Source organism: Mirounga angustirostris, unplaced genomic scaffold (assembly GCF_029215605.1).
Source record: "Mirounga angustirostris isolate CCGP_5_RB_7025 unplaced genomic scaffold, mMirAng1.0.hap1 SCAF_10, whole genome shotgun sequence".
Lineage (NCBI taxonomy): Eukaryota > Metazoa > Chordata > Mammalia > Carnivora > Phocidae > Mirounga > Mirounga angustirostris.
In genome coordinates this window covers 441,149-460,569 of record NW_026991718.1, presented here as the reverse complement: position 1 = coordinate 460,569, position 19,421 = coordinate 441,149, and the positions used below count along the sequence as shown (strand labels likewise).

General features: G+C 40.4%; 1 protein-coding gene across 5 annotated transcripts in view; it reads right to left on the bottom strand.

Moving 5' to 3' along the window:
* NBAS (NBAS subunit of NRZ tethering complex) overlaps positions 1-19,421 on the bottom strand; it is a 322,841-nt gene that overhangs the window by 123,647 nt on the left and 179,773 nt on the right. For all 5 annotated transcript variants that reach the window (XR_010405385.1, XM_054509604.2, XM_045884116.3 and 2 more), the window contains 3 exons: positions 12,616-12,780; positions 9,245-9,358; positions 8,573-8,696 (listed from right to left, as the gene is read on the bottom strand). Coding sequence is in view for 4 of the 5 variants with exons in the window: in XM_054509604.2 (XP_054365579.2) it covers positions 8,573-8,696; positions 9,245-9,358; positions 12,616-12,780 (403 nt within the window). In the remaining variant the exon portion in view is untranslated. The remainder of the gene's footprint in view (positions 1-8,572; positions 8,697-9,244; positions 9,359-12,615; positions 12,781-19,421) is intronic.

Below are 19,421 nucleotides of genomic sequence, written 5' to 3'. Positions count from 1 at the left end.
CTTCCCTGTTAATTTTCTTTCTTATGTAGTTTCTTATAAAGTGACCTACAATTGCAATCTCACCTAGTTTTTTTTTCCCCCACCCCCATTTTGTTTTCAGATACTTCCCTTCTTTATGCACAAAGGAAGCCAATTTTCAAATAAGCCTATGTGAACCCACTCATCAATATTAGCCTTGTCTCCTCAAAGTTCAGGAGCCTTTATTTCAGGTGTGGGGCTTTGCTCTGGCTACCAAAGGGCCATACCTCCTAGAGTTGTGGTTGGGGCCAATCGGAGGCCTACTGGGAATATCAGTACCGTCACTGATTCTCTTCCAGTCAAATCTGTTTTGGTTTTTTTTTTTAATCATATGATTGACTTAATCTTTCACTCCATCTAATGTGCATTTGTCTGTATCCCAAAACCAAAGCACCCTCAAGAGATGAAAATACTCCAAAGGTAATCCAATGAATATGCTACAGACCCTGAAGGAAATTCCAAAACAAAACAACCCAACAACAAACTAAAACAAGGAAAAAGAACAGTGATGACATAATTGAAATAAATACATAGTCCCCAGGAAATATCTTTCAAGGGGAGGATCTTCATCTGAATACCTAAATTCCAGTAGGTTTATTTTTAAGATAGTTATATTATTTCATAGACATAATTGACAAGATGATCTCTAGCATTTCTTGGACATACAAAGTTTAATACAGCAGAAAAAAGAGAAAATAGCAAATTTTCATGAGCTAAAAGATGACAAAATCACCCTCGGAAGTGTAAAGAATCATCATTGTTACTTTTACCAAGCAACAAATGTTTGCTCTAAGTGAATAATATCCACATAGATTTTATTTCATACATAAAAATGTGTTTATCTTTTTTTTTTATGATGCTTTGACATTTGGGGGGGTCTTGATAAACCTGGACAAACTGCCCTTGGAGAGCTAGACAGTTCCTCAAGATAGCAAACAAGCTGCCCGTGAGCATACCTTTGATATGCAAACCAACCAATTCAGAGCCAATACTCTGAACCACCTTTTCTCACTGGCTTTTATATTCTTCTGTCCTAATCACCCCAGGGCTAGGTACTGGACAAGTAGAGACAACTCTCAAGCCTGGAATCTTACAAAATTATTCAAACCATCTATTTTAGGCTTTCTCAAGTTTACCTACAATCCCTCCCCTATTCATTCCCATGGAAAACACAATAAAGGTTTTTGCCCTTGCTTTCCCTCAACCCTCTGCCTCTGACTCCTGACTGACCCAAGTGCTTCCCCCGCTGGGGCTATGTGGCCTGCCCTGCCTCCTGTTTCTAGAGATGTGTGAATATAAACTTCTTCCTTAGTGACAATCATTTCCACTTCTGGATGTCTTACCATATCTAAATAAAACCAAAATCCCACATAATTTTAGAACTAAAACAACATCTATAAACTATAAAATGAGGCAGAATTGATGAAGGAGCAGAAGGAAGACTGAAAACAAAGCATAAGCGGACATGCTGCAACCTCCCACACCCCGTGCTCCTGGGTGGGACAAGTCTGACCTTCCAGGAATCTCCCAACTATCTTAATGTTAATGCCTTTGCTAGAGGGGAAAAACTACCTTAATTTGACAATGGCAAGGCCTCTGGTATCTAGTAGGTCCTCCTTAGCATATGAAAGTTCTCCTGAAACCTCCCTTTTACTTACCTCCCCCAACCTCATAGTTTATAATCAGCCACCCCTCACAACCCCGGTGTAGCAGCTCTTTCTGCCCATGGGTCCTGGCCCCGTGCTTTAATAAAATCACCTTTTTGCACTAAAGACATCTCAAGAATTCTTTCTTGGTCGTCGGCTTCGAACCCTAATAACGTCTTTCCTACATCAAAATGATACAGCGAGAAGGAAACCATCTTCAGAAAGAGAACTGGGATCAAAACTGAGACCCACCGTTTACTGCATGATTTTGTGTCCCAGAATTCAGAAGGTTTTAGGCTTTCAGGAAGTTATACTGTAAGTATATCACATATTATATGATACCTTCAGCCAGTCTGAGAGCACCCAATAATCAAGGACATTAATATTCTGCTATAAAACATTTAAATGCTCACACTAAACAAGATAAAGCAAAGACTTAAATAACCTCATGTCAGCTTAATTAGGTTTTGATGCCAAACAAATTACAAAAAGTCCTTAAAGCATTTTGGATTTTAGAACAGAGCCTTAATTTTCCTCACATGTAAACTAGGATTAAATGAAGTAAAGTACAGATCATGTCATTAGCATATAGAAAGCACCTAGAAAGTTCCTTCCCCCACCTCTATAAACTACAGACTTGAGGAAACAAATCATTTTTTAAATTTTTTCATTTAGGACACTTTCTGATTTCCCCCCAAAATGACAGATAATAGGTTCTCCCATTAGTAACTGCCATGGCCGTAACAGAGGTGATTACTTCCATTTTATATAAATCATAGTTATTAATGAATTAGCTACTGCATTTAGGCGTGTAGACTAATTGCAGCAGGAAGACAACAGCAGACTTACAATCACCCGATTAGCTGACGCACTTCTGGAACCATCCTCGCTGTTACTCAGCTGCTTCTCATGGAGCACTCAACACTTACTTGAACTAGTTATTCCTCCCAACCTCTCTGTGGAAGAAAGTAACTGTTTTCCTCAATCAACAAAGGGGATTTAGAATCAGAGCAAGTCCTTTTCCATTGGCCCCGTGCCAACACATAAGTAAATCACACCAGTCTCAGGGAAAAATGCTCCTTTGAGAGCTCTCCGTTCTAACAAACTCAACAATCCTCTCCTTTCCACTACTGTCCCCACTAGCAAAACATAAAATCCCAGAGTCATCTTGGACTTCACCCTCCTCTCTGCTCCCAACCATCAGCCATCCAAGCAAGCTGATTCATTTCCAAAGAACTCTTTCCCACACTTTCTATTTTCACAGCCACACACTGTAGTTTAAAAATTAGACTCTTTCGGGGCACCTGGGTGGCTCAGTCGTTAAGCGTCTGCCTTCGGCTCAGGTCATGATCCCACGGTCCTGGGATCGAGCCCCGCATCGGGCTCCCTGCTCTTGGGAAGCCTGCTTCTCCCTCTCCCACTCCCCCTGCTTGTGTTCCCTCTCTCGCTGCGTCTCTCTCTGTCAAATAAATAAATAAAATCTTTAAAAAAAAAAAAAATTAGACTCTTTCAACAACCTTCCGACCTTACTTGATGCCTTCAGTCTTCCTTCTTCCAATCCATTCTAAAACAGCACTTTCATACTACTTTTCTATTAATTTTAATCAAGCACTAGTGTAATCATGTCTCGACAGCTTAAAACACACACACACACACACACCCCTCTTCAATGGTTTGCCATTTCATAAAGAATGAAAATTAAATTCTGTTTGGTACTTCAGGTCTCTGTAAATATGAGCCAACATTAATTTGTGGTTTTAACTGATATTATCCATATCCTACACACCAGCCGAATTAGTCTGACACTCAAATGACTTATGTGCAAATTCTCTGCACTGTGCTCATGCCATTGCTTTATAGAACAACAGTAATTATTATAAAACAAAAATACTTATCATTTTTAAACTATCTGCTCTGCTGGGAGAAGCCAGATAGGAGAAAAATGTTTTGCATGAATTAGCTCTAAGTGTCACAAAAACCCCACAAAGGAAATAGTATTACCTCATTGCTTTTACACAGGCTGGGAAAGCTAACATAAATGACCGAAACTGGGAAAGGTGGCTAATCTGTCAAGGCAGTGTTATGAACTAGATGTTTGTGCTCCCCCAAAATTTATTTGTTGAAGCCCTGATCCACAGAGTGATGGATTTGGGCCTTTGGGAGGTAATCAGGGTTATATGAAGTCATGCCCCTGGGCACCAAAACCTTCTAGGCAGCACTGAGACTCAAGGATTCTTACAAAGTGGTAATCAAACCCCACATATAGGAAGTTTCTTAGTCTTTGAATCTGCAAGCCATTGAGGCAACATTTGACAAAATTATCAGGGAGAATGTGAAGTAGACTGATCCCATGGGGTCTCACTGGGATTCACCAGATGTCACACTTGCCACAGATGAAGTCACAGTGATTTGACATTAACATTAAGGTATATGAAAAACAACCAAAAAAGAAAAAAGAAGAGCCTACCCTACATTTACTTATCAGTGTGTATGAATTTAATTTGCAATGCTGGTTCTAAAATCTTGAATATGATGCATTTTCTAAACAAGGTATACAGCCAAAATCAGATGAAATCTACGCCTAAGCCTCCAAGCACTAATTCTGTGCAAACTCAGTGCCTCTGGAAAGCACTCTATGATAAATTTAATTCCAGAATTAAATTCATATAGGAAAGCTGCCCGTATTATTGATTTGGAAATCATCAGCCATTAAATCATTCATTTAGCTAAATAAATAATGATCAGTTTTCTTCAGCTAGTCTCCATAAAACCCTTTTCATCAATTTTATTAAAAATTCTGAAAAGTAAGATCACGTTGGGAAGTTTAATTTGTATTATGACCTACTTGTGAACCAAAGTCAGGAGTCATATTTTTATAATTTTTTAATCTGGGTCATTTAACCTATATCACTTTTCAATTCTGCTGAGTTCCTGATAAAAGTCAAAGATATCTATTTCAGATAAGTTAGCATTATCAAGAGATATCTAACGTGACAGTATTTATGAACATGCATCATAAATTACAACCCCAAATGTAAAATAAAGGAATATTATTAAAATAACTTCTATATTTTAAGCAAAAATTCATTTTTAATATATACAAGGGTTCTGAAAGCTTTTCCCCACTCAATTCAACAAAATCGGAAAAAAATTTTTAATGCTTCAATGGACTTGGATTTTTTCCCTTGGTGGAGTAGTAAAATCTGAGCGTCAGAAAAGACAATTTGAAGAAACACCAGGACTGAAAGGAAACACCTGCAGTCCCACTAAAATCGCACAGACACACTAAAAGAGCACACACTCCCCCAGGCCTCGGATGGAGGCGCACAGCCTCCATCCCTTTCCCAGCAGCGAATGATGCACGCACCATGCTCACTTTTATCAGCATGGAGAGACACTGCACCTGCCACACAGAAAACCCGAGCAGCCCAATAAACATGTTAGAAATAGACAGGACACTCAGGGTTTGACCCTCAGGTGGGAGAGCCCAGACACAGATGTCAAAGGTATAGATACATGGCTTTCTCCAGATTGTCAGGTGAGAGGCTTGGAAAGCAAGTGTGTCAGTTTGAAGAATAGACCTGATGGGTGGGGAGATGCTAGCAATGTTAAGTGAAACTTCCAACGGGTCTGAACCACAGCTTAACAACTGAATTGCTTTAGGAACTCCAGAAAATATGTAATGCATGAGCCACAGTCCAGAGGTTCTGAAATACAGAACCTGGATCCCAGGATCCCAGGCTTCCATACTTCTTAAAAATTCCCTAAGGGATTCTAATGTGAAACAAGGATGAACGACAGCAGCTGGCCTTGGAAACAAGGGGAAATGATAACTGGATCAGCTACAGCACACGAAGACTCCAAGAGCGTTAACACAGGCCAAGGACCAGTCTATGAAACGGTGCCCAAGAGGGGCCCATCATCACCACTGGTGAGCAACAGTCCAGGACAGAACCTACAAGCTGCTGCGCCCACTTTACAGATAACAAGGTAAAGAAAAACTAAATAATACTCTTCTGCTTGAAACCCCTACAGCTTTCAGTGGAAGGTTCATTTAAAACGTTTAACTTAGCACACGAGGCCTTTCATCTCTTCCCAGACTTGTGTTGCCTTGTTCCTTCACTGGTTGCCTACATATACTCTTCTTTCCAGGTATCAGAATAACCTACAAATCCCTGGAAAACTGTGATGTTCGCCATCTTTGCTTCTGTGAATTTTATTCCCTCTTCCAAAATATGCCCCTTCTCCCTCTCCCACCTCCCTCTCAATTCTCACCCACCCCAGTCTTTCTTTCTACATTGCCCTTGTTCATCCTTCAAAACCCAGGTCAAGTATCACCAGCTCCAGGAAGACTCTTCAGACCCCTTTCCACTCTGCTGTCACATGTCTATGATCCCGGCGCCTCTTGCGTGGACTGTTACAGCCCTTATCATACACAGATTTGTCTGTCTCCTCACCCCAAGGGTAAGCCCTCTCAAGACAGGACCATGTCTTCTTTAACTTTACATTCCAAGTACAAGGACTCTGAAGGACCATTCCTTCAGTGAATAATGAACACATGGTGAGAAAAGGAACTAGACAGGGATCCTCTGATTCATCATCAGGTATGTCTCCCCTACTCCAACAGCTCCTGAGAAACACCTATTTGTTTCATGTTTCATGATCATTTGGATGCCTCATCATTTAGTTAGCAACTATAGCAGAGATGGTCAAGTACCTAAAGACCCTAAGAAAAGGGGAGGCCTAATAACCCAGAAATCTGTGCCTCACACAGGCCTTTCACTTTCTCCAAGAAAACAGCTCTGGAAAAATAGAAGAAGCCTTCATAAACTGAGAAATCATTCTGAGAAGGCATCCATCTCTGGGACCTTTATAATGTGATGCCATTATCTTGCCTTTTTGCAAAGGAGGCCTTCTGTGTAAGAGGTGCTCACACTCACACATCTGTATGCTGCAAGCTAAATAATAGAAATATCGAGTGAATCAATGTTTCCAAACTTCTTGGTTATGATTTCAGGCATTATTATGCCAACCAGTGGGTGATACACTTCTACACCCAACCCACTATTTTCTTAAGGTCTTAGATTCTATCCATGCAAACCGTCTCAATAATCAATCATAGCTTGATCCATAAGCAAATAATTAAAGATAATTTATCTAGAAGCAGGTTTGAGGAACAAATGAGTGAAACAGAGGACACCTCCTATTTCTCTGCTACCTGCAGAATTTTACTGAGTATGGAAATGTCATGTGTGGTCAAATGAAAGGGGAATAAACCATAATTCCATTTTGAGGTGTTTTTCTCTTCAGGACAATTTTTCCTCCTCAGCACAAACTCCACCTTGCAAAAATGCTATCTTTAATAGATTGACAAGTTTTGAATAGAAAATACCAAACTAAACAACAACACTGGCAGGTTTTTGTTTCTTACTGTTAACTCCTTTTTTTGATTCGGGGTCTGACACAGCACCAAACGTGGACAATACTACCCACTGCAATGATCAGACAAAGCTGAATCTGAATTAAGTTCAACCAACCACTGGCTTTGTAACAAAACAACAACAACAACAAAAACCACAATGACTTCATGTCTCTGAGATATGGGTCTTTATCTCTAAAATAGGAGTGATGGTAAATATCAGGGGGTCTGTTATTAAGATTAAGTAAGATACTGTACTAATAGCATTTGATATAGGTCTTCTCTTACTGTAGACAAAGTAAATGTTAGCTACAAATAAATGTCTATGGAATTGAAAAAATTAAAGGATAATTTAAAAAAGAAAAGTAGTAATAAAGAATAATTAAAAGGGTAAACAGCAATGCAACTATACTCTTCACGTATATTCAGCATTATTTGTAAGGTGTGCCATGAATTTAATAATAGCTTTTTGGAGGAGGAAAAAAAAAAAAAAAACCAATGTACTCATCAACTGTGAGATACCCTGATTTCAGAAATAAAGGTAAAAAAAAAATGCATCTCAGAACTGAAGGAAAATGGTATACTTAGTAAAAACCTCTAGTATCCAAGAGGCCTGCAGAGTAGATAGAAAAATGGTACTTGCTTCCCCTCTTCCCAACTACATATAACTATTGATTGAAAGAAGGATTATCCAAAAATGAGTGACAGGATCAGGTTTCTGGGAAAACGGCAGTTTTATTCCCCATATACATTTTCCCCAAATTTTATTCCATGCAGCAAAGTGCTCAGTTAAGACCACATCATCCAGGTTTACTGGCAGTGAAAGACAGCCAGAAATATCTAAGTGGAAGGCGTGGATAGGACTACCAAGGAGACTGTTTTGCCCTACTTCCTCTTTTCTCCTTACTGATGCCTGGAATATAGAGAGATAGCTGGAGCTCCAGCAGCCTTTATATCATGAGGTATTCACTAAAGATGCAGAGCAGAGAGAGGGGGAACTGAAAAAAAAAAAATAGTCAAGGAAACTATCCTGGAACCTTAAAAAGAAGTAAGGAGACTAAAAAGAAAAAAAAACATACACATGGAAAGGTATCTTTGATGAACTTACATACATTTAATTCTTTCCAAAAAAATTCTACACAGAAAGATATGTGGCCATGCAGAAAATTCTTAAGATGAAATATACATCTACATTCTGTGAAGCAAATACTTAAGAGTTCTTAATTAACACATAAGATCAGAAACACCTGTAAGAATCACTTCAATTATGTCATACTTATCCTTTTAAATCCTCAATATTAGTAAGTATCCGGAAAACCGGAAGTACTCAAATGTTTTAAATAAATGCATGATGGTGTCAAGTTAAGTTATTCAGAATTACAAAACTTTATTATTGTTTTTCCCCACCCCCATTCACTCATCATTTTTCATTTATGGTTCCCCTAATAGGAGTTACACACTGTCAGGGAACTAGAACCTTCTTTCATACCTTCTGTTGTTGGAAATACCTCTTCCCCTTCAGTTTTGGTCTCAGCCAGCTTCCCAGTTCTTAGCAATACCTCTGCAAAGCTTTCCACTGGAACATGCTGGTGGGGGTCATAGGTCACTGCAGACTAGACAGAAGCAGTTACACCTTTTAGCTGGTAACTTTTTTCTTTAAAGATATCCTTAGAACAGAATTACAGGATTTTATATCTTTTGATGATTCAAATTATAACTTCTCACTTACTAAAACATATTATTTTATATGTAAAGCTTGAAACAGATTTTAATCTCATAATATAATATATACAAATCGCATAAAACCAGGTCGCCTAGATAGCTCAGTCAGTTAAGCATCCAACTCTTGATTTCAGCTCAAGTCACGATCTCCAGGTTGTGAGATCGAGCCCAGCGTTGGGCTCTGTGCTCAGCAGAAGTCGGCTTGAGATACTCTCTCTCCCTCCCCCCTCCCCCAACTCACTCCCTCTCTCTAAAATAAATAAAATAAATATTTAAAATATATATATATGAAAAAAAAGTCACATAAAACCAGTGAGTAACATGAGTAAGAACGAAGCTAAAGAAGTAAATTTTCAGGAACATTTTCATTTTTGTTTATACTAAAATGCCCACAACAGCATAACAGTTGAATCTATGTTCTTAGGCACACTGTCCTTACCTCTATGACAAAGGGATCGGAGAGGACAGATTCATAAAAAGGATGACAGCCTTGTTTTTCTAGACCTTCATTGGCTATGGTTCCAATTTGATAAGCACCACCGAATTCTTGCCCCTAAACAGAACAAAGTGAAGAACAGTGGATAGAAGGAAAGAGCGCTGAGGGCAGATGCGGAGGGGAGAAGGAGGGTTGTTTCCAGAGAAATGGATCCACGTGAACTGTGGGATCTACGGACTATGTGTCAGTTTGACATGGACGCCCAGCAGAGCGGGTAAGAATGGCACCCACATTCTAAAAGCAGCCCTTCAACCTCAGCCTGCAGTGCCTTCTGATTTTCCTGGTCATTTGGACATCAGTGCATTAAAAACAAAGAAGCAATCAGTGTTAAACACACGACAAGTTTTCTATCCTACAGTCAGAGTAACCTTCCCAACACATCATTTTGTACATATTGCTGCCCTGCTCAGCACATCTTTAGTAGCTCTGAACAAGACTAACAGGCCACAGTAGCAAGTCTAAACTATGTAAAATAACATTTAAAGTTCTTCAATGTCAATCAAACATTCAAGACTAATTCTTTATTCCAACCAAGATCTACTTCATGTGTCCTACCAGCTTCTATGCCTTTCTTCCACCACGAGGGCCCTGTCCATGCTGACTGCCTCGGCAGACCCCACCCTGCTTCCAGGCCCACCAAGGATCTCACCTGCTGAAACCCTACCAAGCTGGAGGCAAGATGGAAGTGCGCCCCTTGCCTCTTCCCCGCCACCCCACAACTGCCTTCAGGACCTGTCAGCAGCGGTCCTCACTGGCAAGCGCTTTCGGATCCCTAGTAGTTAACTGTCTTCAGGTTGACCTTCCTCAGATCGTAAAGCTCCTCACTGGAAGAGCCAAGTCAAACACAGTCACCCATTCCTCCGAGTTTACGGAGTCCTCACTTGATGCCAACCACAGCCTCGGGAAACTGTGAAGGCACTGCTGGAAATGATGATGAGAATGACAACTGACACTTAACAAAAACAATCTGGTATCAGGCACAGGGTTCCACACTTCGTCTGAGGCACGTAGGCTCAAGAAGTCCAAGACGCGAGACAGAAAAGTCACCATAATCATACCCAGTGTGATACACACAATGAGAAGAGAGGTGCAGACGTACCCCCGAGTCAAGCATCCACCATCTGTCTGTGGGATCGACATTTACCCAACCATCTCGGCTACGTCACCCTTGCTTCCCCTCTTCCCTGCATATCCCACATCCAGACCATTCACAGGTCCACAAAATACATCTCCCACTTGCTTCACCGCTGCCCCGGTCCACCCCTTCACCACCTCTCCCCTAGAGCACCAGATCAGAGACCTCTTTGCCCCTGCCCTGACTCATGCTGTCAGTTCTCCACAAAGCACTTAAATGGTCTTCGGAAAGTGAAGCTGGATCACACAACCGCACTGCCTACATTCTCCAACCGCTTTCCGTCCTACTCAGAATAAAATCCGGGGTCCTCCTCATAGTTTGTACACGGCTTGGCACATTGGCCTCTTCTTACCACCTCCTTGATTTCATCCCCCATCATTCCTCCCGCTGTTTACTCTGTTCATACTACACAAGCCTCCTTTCTGTTCTACAAAGATGTCAAGCATCTTCCTTCAAAAAAGGCTCTCTGTACTTGTTCTGCTTGGCTCAGTCAGGTTTCTGCTCAAGAGTGACTCCTGATACACCAACCTTCCGATCTAAATCAGACCTTCACTCCCCCAGTATCAAGCATTCTCCCCTTACCTTGAAGTTATCCTCACAGTCCTCACTACCACCTACCGTTACATTATTACAAATACTTTATTGGTGGGTTTCTTTGTCTCCCCCACTGAAATACAGGCTCCGCACGTGAAGGGTTTCCCAACTCTGCTCCCAATCACTAGCACGAGCTTTGACACACAGAAAACGCCTGAGGAGCATTTGGAGCATGAATGAAATGAACGATACACCCACTGAGTGTTTGGGGTGAACTTATAAACAAGCATATTTCTTTGTCCTTCAAGCTTTCCAGAGAGACTAAGGACTGCAGTGTGAGAGCGCAGGGAAGACAGCAGGGGAGCAATATGTTCACTGGTCACAGAAAGCACACTCCATCGTTATACCACTCGTCCCAACCTCTATTTCCAGAATGGGTGAAAGAATCTGTTACGCTGTTCTCTTTACCAAAAGCACCTACTAAAAATTGAATGTGTCGTCTGCTAAAATTCACATGTTGAAATTCTAAGCCCCCAAAACATGATGGTATTAAGAAGTGGGGCCTTTGGGTGCATATACACAATGGAATATTATTCTGCTATACAAAAGAAAGAGATCTTGTCATTTGCGACAACATGGATGGACTTAGAGGGTATTATGCTAAGGGAAATAAGTCAGACAAATATATGATTTCACTTACATGTAGAATCTAAAAAACAAATGAGCAAACAAACAAAAAAGCGTAAGCAGACCCATAAATAAGAGAACTGATGACTGCCAGAGGGTATGGGGTGGGGGATGAGCAAAGTGGGTGAAGGGGAGTGGGAGGTCCAGGCTTCCAGCTATGGAATGAGTAAATCACGGGTTATGAAAGTACAGGGAACACAGTCAAGGTACTGTAATGGTGTTATATCATGACAGATGGTAGATACACTTGTGAGTACAAGCATAACGTATAGAGTTATCAAATCACTATGCTGTGCATTTGAAACTACTGTTACATTCCGTGTCAACTACACTTCAATTAAAAGTAAATAAATACATTTAAAAAAACTAAGATATGGGGGCCTTTGGGAGGTGACGGGCTCATGATGTTGGAGCCCTGCAGAGAGTTCCCTCAACCCTTGCAACATGTGAGAACGCAGCAAGCAGAACCCACCAGAAGCTAATTTGCCAGAGCTTTGATCTTGGACTTCCCAACCCCCAGAACCGCGAGGAAGAAATGTTTGTTGTTTAAGCCCCACAGTATGTGGTATGATTGTTCTAGCAGCCCCAATAACCTCAGCCCTCATGCCATCTTCCAGTGCTTTTCCTCGACTACTGGCCCATAGAAATATAGCAAAAACAAGTAAGCACCGATGAAATCATTTTCCTTTTCGTCCCACCAAATTTTAATTCTGACATCAAATCCAACCCCACCCCAATCTGTATCAGTGTCTTTTGCAAGCACCCTATGGGAGTAGGTTACATTCTATAAAATAAATGACTCTTCCCCTATCTGATGGGAGGCCTCGATTTCTTCAGAGATGATTTAATAATCTAGAGAAGATAAAGCTGTTCACAACACGAAAACGACTGAGAAGCAGTGCTAATGCATTGACAGAAGCCCGAGGATGGATTCTGAAAAGACAGAGGTCTTGCTTACGTGAAGCGGTCGGAGGTAAGTTAAGGACTTCTTCCACCACTGCCCGTCACTGACCGCCTGCAGCACGGCCTTGGTGGTGATCGTGGTGCTGGACAGGACCTTCCTGGTCGCAGCGGTGCTCCAGCCGAAGAGGTCGGAGTTGCTGCCAGGAACACCGACTTCACCCTAGTTAAAACAGAAAAGGCCAAGAGCAAAAAATGCACATGGCTAGAAGAACAGAGTGATCATGAGACGACTTACGCTTCTCGGACATGAGAAATTTAAAAATCCATCTTTGCCAGCAACAAAAAAATGTGAAACAAAGCACTCCTGGCACATTGTACCTCCTTGGATCAGGTACAAAAGAAATCTGGTAAAGGAAAAACCATCACCGTGCATTAGTCAAATAATCCCCTTCAGAAACATTTATGAAGCACATAACGGGTTCTTTCTTACCAATCTAGTATCCTACCAACGAAAAACTCATGTTTATTTCTTAGACATTTGAAAATATTTATTATACAGGTTAATTATGAAATAATTTAGTCATTTGAACAATGCTATGGTGACCCAGACAAAGGTAGGAGACTCGGAGGACCCATCTATAAATGTTGAAAGGTATTCTGTTTTTCACCTAAACAAGTGGATGATTAATAGTGTTTAAAAGGTTTATAACATGAAGCCTCCTGCCAATCTGGAAGCAATCAGCTAAAATTCTGACTCTCCATTTACTCATCTGAGAGATTCCACGTGGAGAAAAATGCTAATACATTAACATTTTTTTTTAAGATTTTACTTATTTATTTGACAGAGAGAGACACAGCGAGAGAGGGAACACAAGCAGGGGGAGTGGGAGAGGGAGAAGCAGGCTCCCCGCTGAGCAGGGAGCCGGAGCGGGGCTCAATCCCAGGACCCTGAGATCATGACCTGAGCCAAAGGCAGACGCTTAACGACTGAGCCACCCAGGCGCCCTACATTAACATTATTTTAAATAGAAACAACAACCACATCTGCTTTTGATCAAAGAAAAACACTACTTGTTCTACAAAAACAAAGTTCTTGGTTTAGTGTTTATCTACTTCCACTTATTTTTTCTTAAGTTTTCCATTTAAATGAAAGTGAAGTTAAGGCCTAGTCCCTCTATTTCAATAGCCTTCCTGATACTGATAGAAGGAGAGCATAGTTTGGCTATTTAGGTCCACATCACATCACTTATTCATGTATTATAAAAGTAATAAAAAACGTAAATCATGTAATCACTCAGTAATTGCCAGGACATCACACATCACAAATACTGAGGATACAAATGCACTGTTGTAGACCAAACTGACAGCTGCCCTACATGGTAAGTAGAATTACGGGCCCCAAAGATGTCCACGTCCAAATCCCTGGACCCTGGCAATACACTGCATTCCATGGCAAAGGGATTTTGCAGATATGATTAAGGACACACACCTTGAAGTGATTATCTAAATTATCGGGGTGGGACTAACCTAGTCACACAAGCCTTTAAGCAGAGAACCTGTCCCAGCTGGGGTCAGACAGAGGGTGTCTGGGACATGCCATGGGGCAGAGGCAAGAAACACCTGAGGCATGAGGGGACTCAACCCATTATCGATGGCTTTGAAGATAGAGAAAGGGGCCACAAGCCAAGGTGTGAGTGGCACCTAGAAGCTGAGAAAAGCCCTCAGGTGACAGCCAGCAAGGCAACAGGGACCTCGGTCCTATAACCACAAGAAATTGAATTCTGTCAACATAAATGAGCATGGAAACAGATCCTTCTTTAGAAGCTCCAGAAAAGAGCACAGCCCTGTCGGCATCATGATTTTGGCCATGTGTGACTAAGGGGAGACCCACCTAAGTCTCCCAGATTTCCGTCCCATGGGAATTATAATCAATTTGCACTGTTTTTAAGTGGCTAAATTTGTGGTAATATGTTATAGCAGCAATAGAAAACAAATAATATCATGTTAGGATACTTAACTTCTAGAAAACCATTGTGAACTTTACTCTTACTTGCAAAAGGAAATGAATTTAAGCTACATCAACCAATGCTTACAATTTGTCCAATTTGTCGTTTAAGGTTTCTTGTAAGATTTTCTAAACTGTGCTTTTAACACACACACACACAAAATTGTGTCCCAACACTGTAAGAAATGATAATTATGGAATAGTAATAGTGTTATAGCTAAGCTACAATGGCAACCACCTGGCAAAATAAATGTATCAAATCAGGGGCACCTGGGTGGCTCAGTTGGTTGAGCATCCCACTCTTGATCTCAGCTCAGGTCTATGATCTCGGGGTCATGAGTTCAAGCCCCGTGTTGGCCTCCACACTGGGTGTGGAGCTTACTTAAAAAAAAAAAAAAGTATCAAATCAATAAGTTGTATCCCTTAAGCTAACACAAGGTTTTTATGTCAAATATATCTCAATTTAAAAAAAAATTTAAAAAATTGCGTTTCCTATGAACTTTTTGGATATTGGGAAAAGTATAAACTATCAACTCAATGCAATCACTGTAATTTGATTATGAAAACAACAACATAAAAAATGGATTTTAATAAGGAAAAAAATCATGTTAAGTTGCTTATATACTCATAAGGGCAACCATGCTAAAAATAATAGTTTGGAGTTTAGCTCATTATCCAACGCTTCTGAAAGGACAAGGTAGAAAGTCCTACATAGGAAAAAACAGAATTCTCCCTCCAAGTCTAATAATGATGACGGCTTGCTGTGGGCCAGGGCTGCACAAAGTGCTTCATATGTGACTGGGCAAAAAACCGGAAGGGAACACAAAAAAACACAAATAGTTTTAATGGTAGCATTACTACAATTCTTTTCTTTCCTTAATTTCTTCCCTGTGTGAGATGGCAGGAGAGGCTGATTTATTCTCCACTTCGGCACCGCTGACAGCTGGTTCATCATGTAGGACTTAAGTCAACAGAAGAAAAACAAGCTGATTCCCAGGGGCCCCTCTTTTCTCAGAAGGCCCCAACCCCAGCCGACGAGCTTCTGGTGGTGCACAGTGGCAAAGTTACCTCCAGGTCCCAGCCTGCGTTTCTGGAGTGGGGCCTTTTTCCACTGGACAGCTGGCAATCATGCGTGTCACCCACCAGGTCCGGCCTAAGCACTGCTCTCTGGGCTACTGAAAACCCTGGAGATCAGGGACACTTGGGCTTCACTCGGATTCTGAGTTTTCCCCTTAATAACTGTGCACAGAGTGGAGTCGGCTCTGTGTGTCCCTCTGTGCATAACACTGCCAAAAATAGTTCTTTGCCAGAAATAAAGCTCAGAAGGAATCTGAAGTATACATTCCCTCTTTTTATACAGATACTGATATGTAGATATAGATACATGTGTATATATGTGTATATATATATATATAAATACATGTAAAATATATAGTAAGCATCTCAATTTATTGGCTGTATTTTTGAATTACTTAAAATTTACATCTGAAAAAAAAAAAAAAAACCACCCCAGAAACAAATGAGAATTCATTCACTTACTCAGCAGTTACTGAGTGACTCTTAATTCAGTATCATGCACGATACCAGGCCATGAGGTGATAAAAACAGCTTAAGACACAGTCTGAGCTCACAAGTCGCTCTGAAACTAGGGAGGGAGGCAGAGTAATATCAACTTCTCAAGCCGAGGTGCATAAAAAACACCATGGGAACATGAAGAGAGGTCATACCTCCCCTGGCCGGAGGCACGATCACAGAAGGCTTTGCAGAGAAGGTAATATTCCAGCAGGAAACACGACAGGGCTTCCAAAGGAGGAATGGCAGAGAGAGTTTCAGGCAGACTTATGCAAACCAAGAGCACGAAATAAACAGCATGGCCAACTGGAGGAAACCTGAGCGAGTCAGAGAAGGTGCAGACGCTGACACACCAGGGCAAGGGGCAGAACACCAGGATGGAAAGAGGGAGAGGGGACTGGAGCAAGAGCTCCACTGACCAGCCCAAAGCACTTCTGCTGCCGCCCTGACAGATGGGAAGCCACTGAAGGACTCTAAACAAAGGGAGTCGCACAATCAGATTTGTGTTTTAAAAATATGACGCCAGGCACAAGAATCCAGTTAGAAGGTTGGTGCATTAGTCCAAGTTTAAACTAATCAGGGACAATTTGAATTAAGATCATAATGCCACAAACATATAAGGTTACCATAGGGTATTTGTCTACCTGAATGAATACATTAAGTGTAAGTGTTTTTATTTCTAATCCTTCTAAAAGTGAGAAGGGCCGGAGGTAAATCAGATAAGCAGAGAAATCCAACTTTCTAAGAAATAAAGTACATGGTCACCAGGTGGGTCTTAGGGAAGAGCTGAGAGAAAGAAGACAAGAACAGAAGAGAAGTCAGGAACATAAGCAAATGTTCACGGTCAGTTGAGCAAGGTTAGATGCAGTGGGGGTAAAAATGAGCAACACAAGTTACTGAGGAAGAATGAACAGAGGACCAGGTCCACAGAGAGGAATAAGAAAGATCTAGAGACCTTTTTTCCCCAAGAGCAATGTCTAGTAGAAGTCCTGTTTATAATATATAAGAAACATAATGGCTACCATTTGCTAAACGTATACTATGTGTCAGGTACTGAGCAGGTGCTTCTTATGTTCATTCCTAAATTTTACAGTAACACTGCAGAGTAGGTAGGAGAACGTTGTAGATCCACTAAGCAGAATATGCTGCCCACAGGCAACTGGCCTAAGGGTGTCACCTGTCTTCTTTTTATTTATTTATTTATTTATTTATTTATTTATTTATTTATTTATTTATTTATTTATTTATTTATAAAGATTTTATTTATTTATTTGAGAGAGAGAATGAGAGACAGCACAAGAGGGAAGAGGGTCAGAGGGAGAAGCAGACCCCCTGCCGAGCAGGGAGCCCGATGCGGGACTCGATTCCGGGACTCCAGGATCATGACCTGAGCCGAAGGCAGTCGCTTAACCGACTGAGCCACCCAGGCACCCTGTCTCCTGTCTTCTTGACCAGGTCTGGCTATCGAAATGTGTGGTCCACTTGTTTTTCATAGGGTTCTGACATAATATTACACACACACACACACACACACACACTTAAGGTCATTTATTCTTCTGTGTTATAAAACTAAAATCTCATTAAAGATGGCTTGAAAAATTCATAAGATTAGGAGAAAAAAAGACAGTACTTATTCACAATTCCATGATACAAAGACAATACTGCCAGTATACATTCTCCCTTCCTGTCTTTAATCCAGGCTTAAGAGATTTTTCTATAAAACCTTTTTATTCAAGGATAAGATATATTAAAAATGTGTACACGTAAGTGTACAGTTTGATAAACTGTAACAGAGGCAGGTAATCAGCACTTAGTAACAGACCACCACACCAGCATCCCAGATACGGCCTTCGTGGTCACTTCCAGCCACTCCCACGGCCGAGATAAATGCTCTTTTGACTTTTGGCAGCATAAATTAGTTTTGCCTATTTTTATACTTTATATGAATGGAATTATGTCCTCTTTTGGGTCTGATCCCTATCATTCAACATAAATTCATTCATATTCTTGAAAGTAGTCAAAGATTATCCAACTCACTGTTAGTGCAATGCTGTTACATTGTTAATGTAACAGTATTATACAGTGTGGACATATCAGAATTTATCCTTTTTTCTGTTGATGAGCACTTGGATACTTTGCAGTTTGGAGCAAATACCAACAGTGCCACCCTGAACATGCTAATAATTATCTTTTGGTGAACATATGCATTTCTGGAGATAAGGATTACTTAGATAGAGAGTATGCATCTGTCCAGACTTAGTAAACACTGCCCAACATTTTCTAAAATGGTTATACCAACTGAACTCTAACAAGCAATTACAACAGTTCTGGTCACCCACATCCATGCCAACACTTGGTGTTACATTTCTTTTTCCTTTTAGCATTACCAGTGAGTATATAATAGTTATCTCTCTGTGGTTTTAATTTGTATCTCTCTGGTGACTAATGAAGTTGAATAATTTTTTATGTATATATTGGCCATTTGAGCATCTTCTTTTGTGAAGTGTCTGTTCAAGTGTTTTGCCATTCTTCTGTCAATTATCTGTTTTTTTTATTCACTTGTAATTCTTTAAATATTCTGAATACACATCCCTTATTAGATGTAGAGATTGTGAATATTTGGCAGATTATCTTTTTATTGTTGTAACGTTGTCTTTTGATCAACAGAAGTACTTAAATTTTAAATTATTCCAATTTATCAGTTTTTTTATTTTATGATTAGCATTTTTTTGTATATTTAAGAAATCATTGCCTACTCCAAGGTCACAAGGACGCTCTTCCATATTTTCCTTGACATGTAATGTTTTTACTGTAAGTAAAATCCTGTTATGACAGTGTACTACCCCCTCTCCTACGCACCTGTATTAGATGCATCCTTCTAATGCACTTACCATAATATATTGATATTTTGATTTTTTTTTTGTTTTTCTGTCTTCCCAACTAGACAGTAGCTTTTCAAGGGTAGGGACTATGTTTATTCATTACTATATCCTCAAAATATGTGACAATCCCTACCCTGTAGTTTGTGTCCATAGATCCGTGCGAGAAGTCTGGTTTTCTGCCTGTCTGAGGACACGTTTTCTAAAGCCTAATATGTTGCTCCTATAGTATCTAAATGTTACTCAAATAAGATTTCATGCCACACTTTCAGATCTTGTTCACCTTTAGAATGTTCTTAATCGAGAGGGTATATTGAATGATTTGAATGTCATCAACTAATCCAACTAATCCATAAACCAATCCATTTAGTGTAGAATTAAAAACATAAACAAGGTAAGAAATAT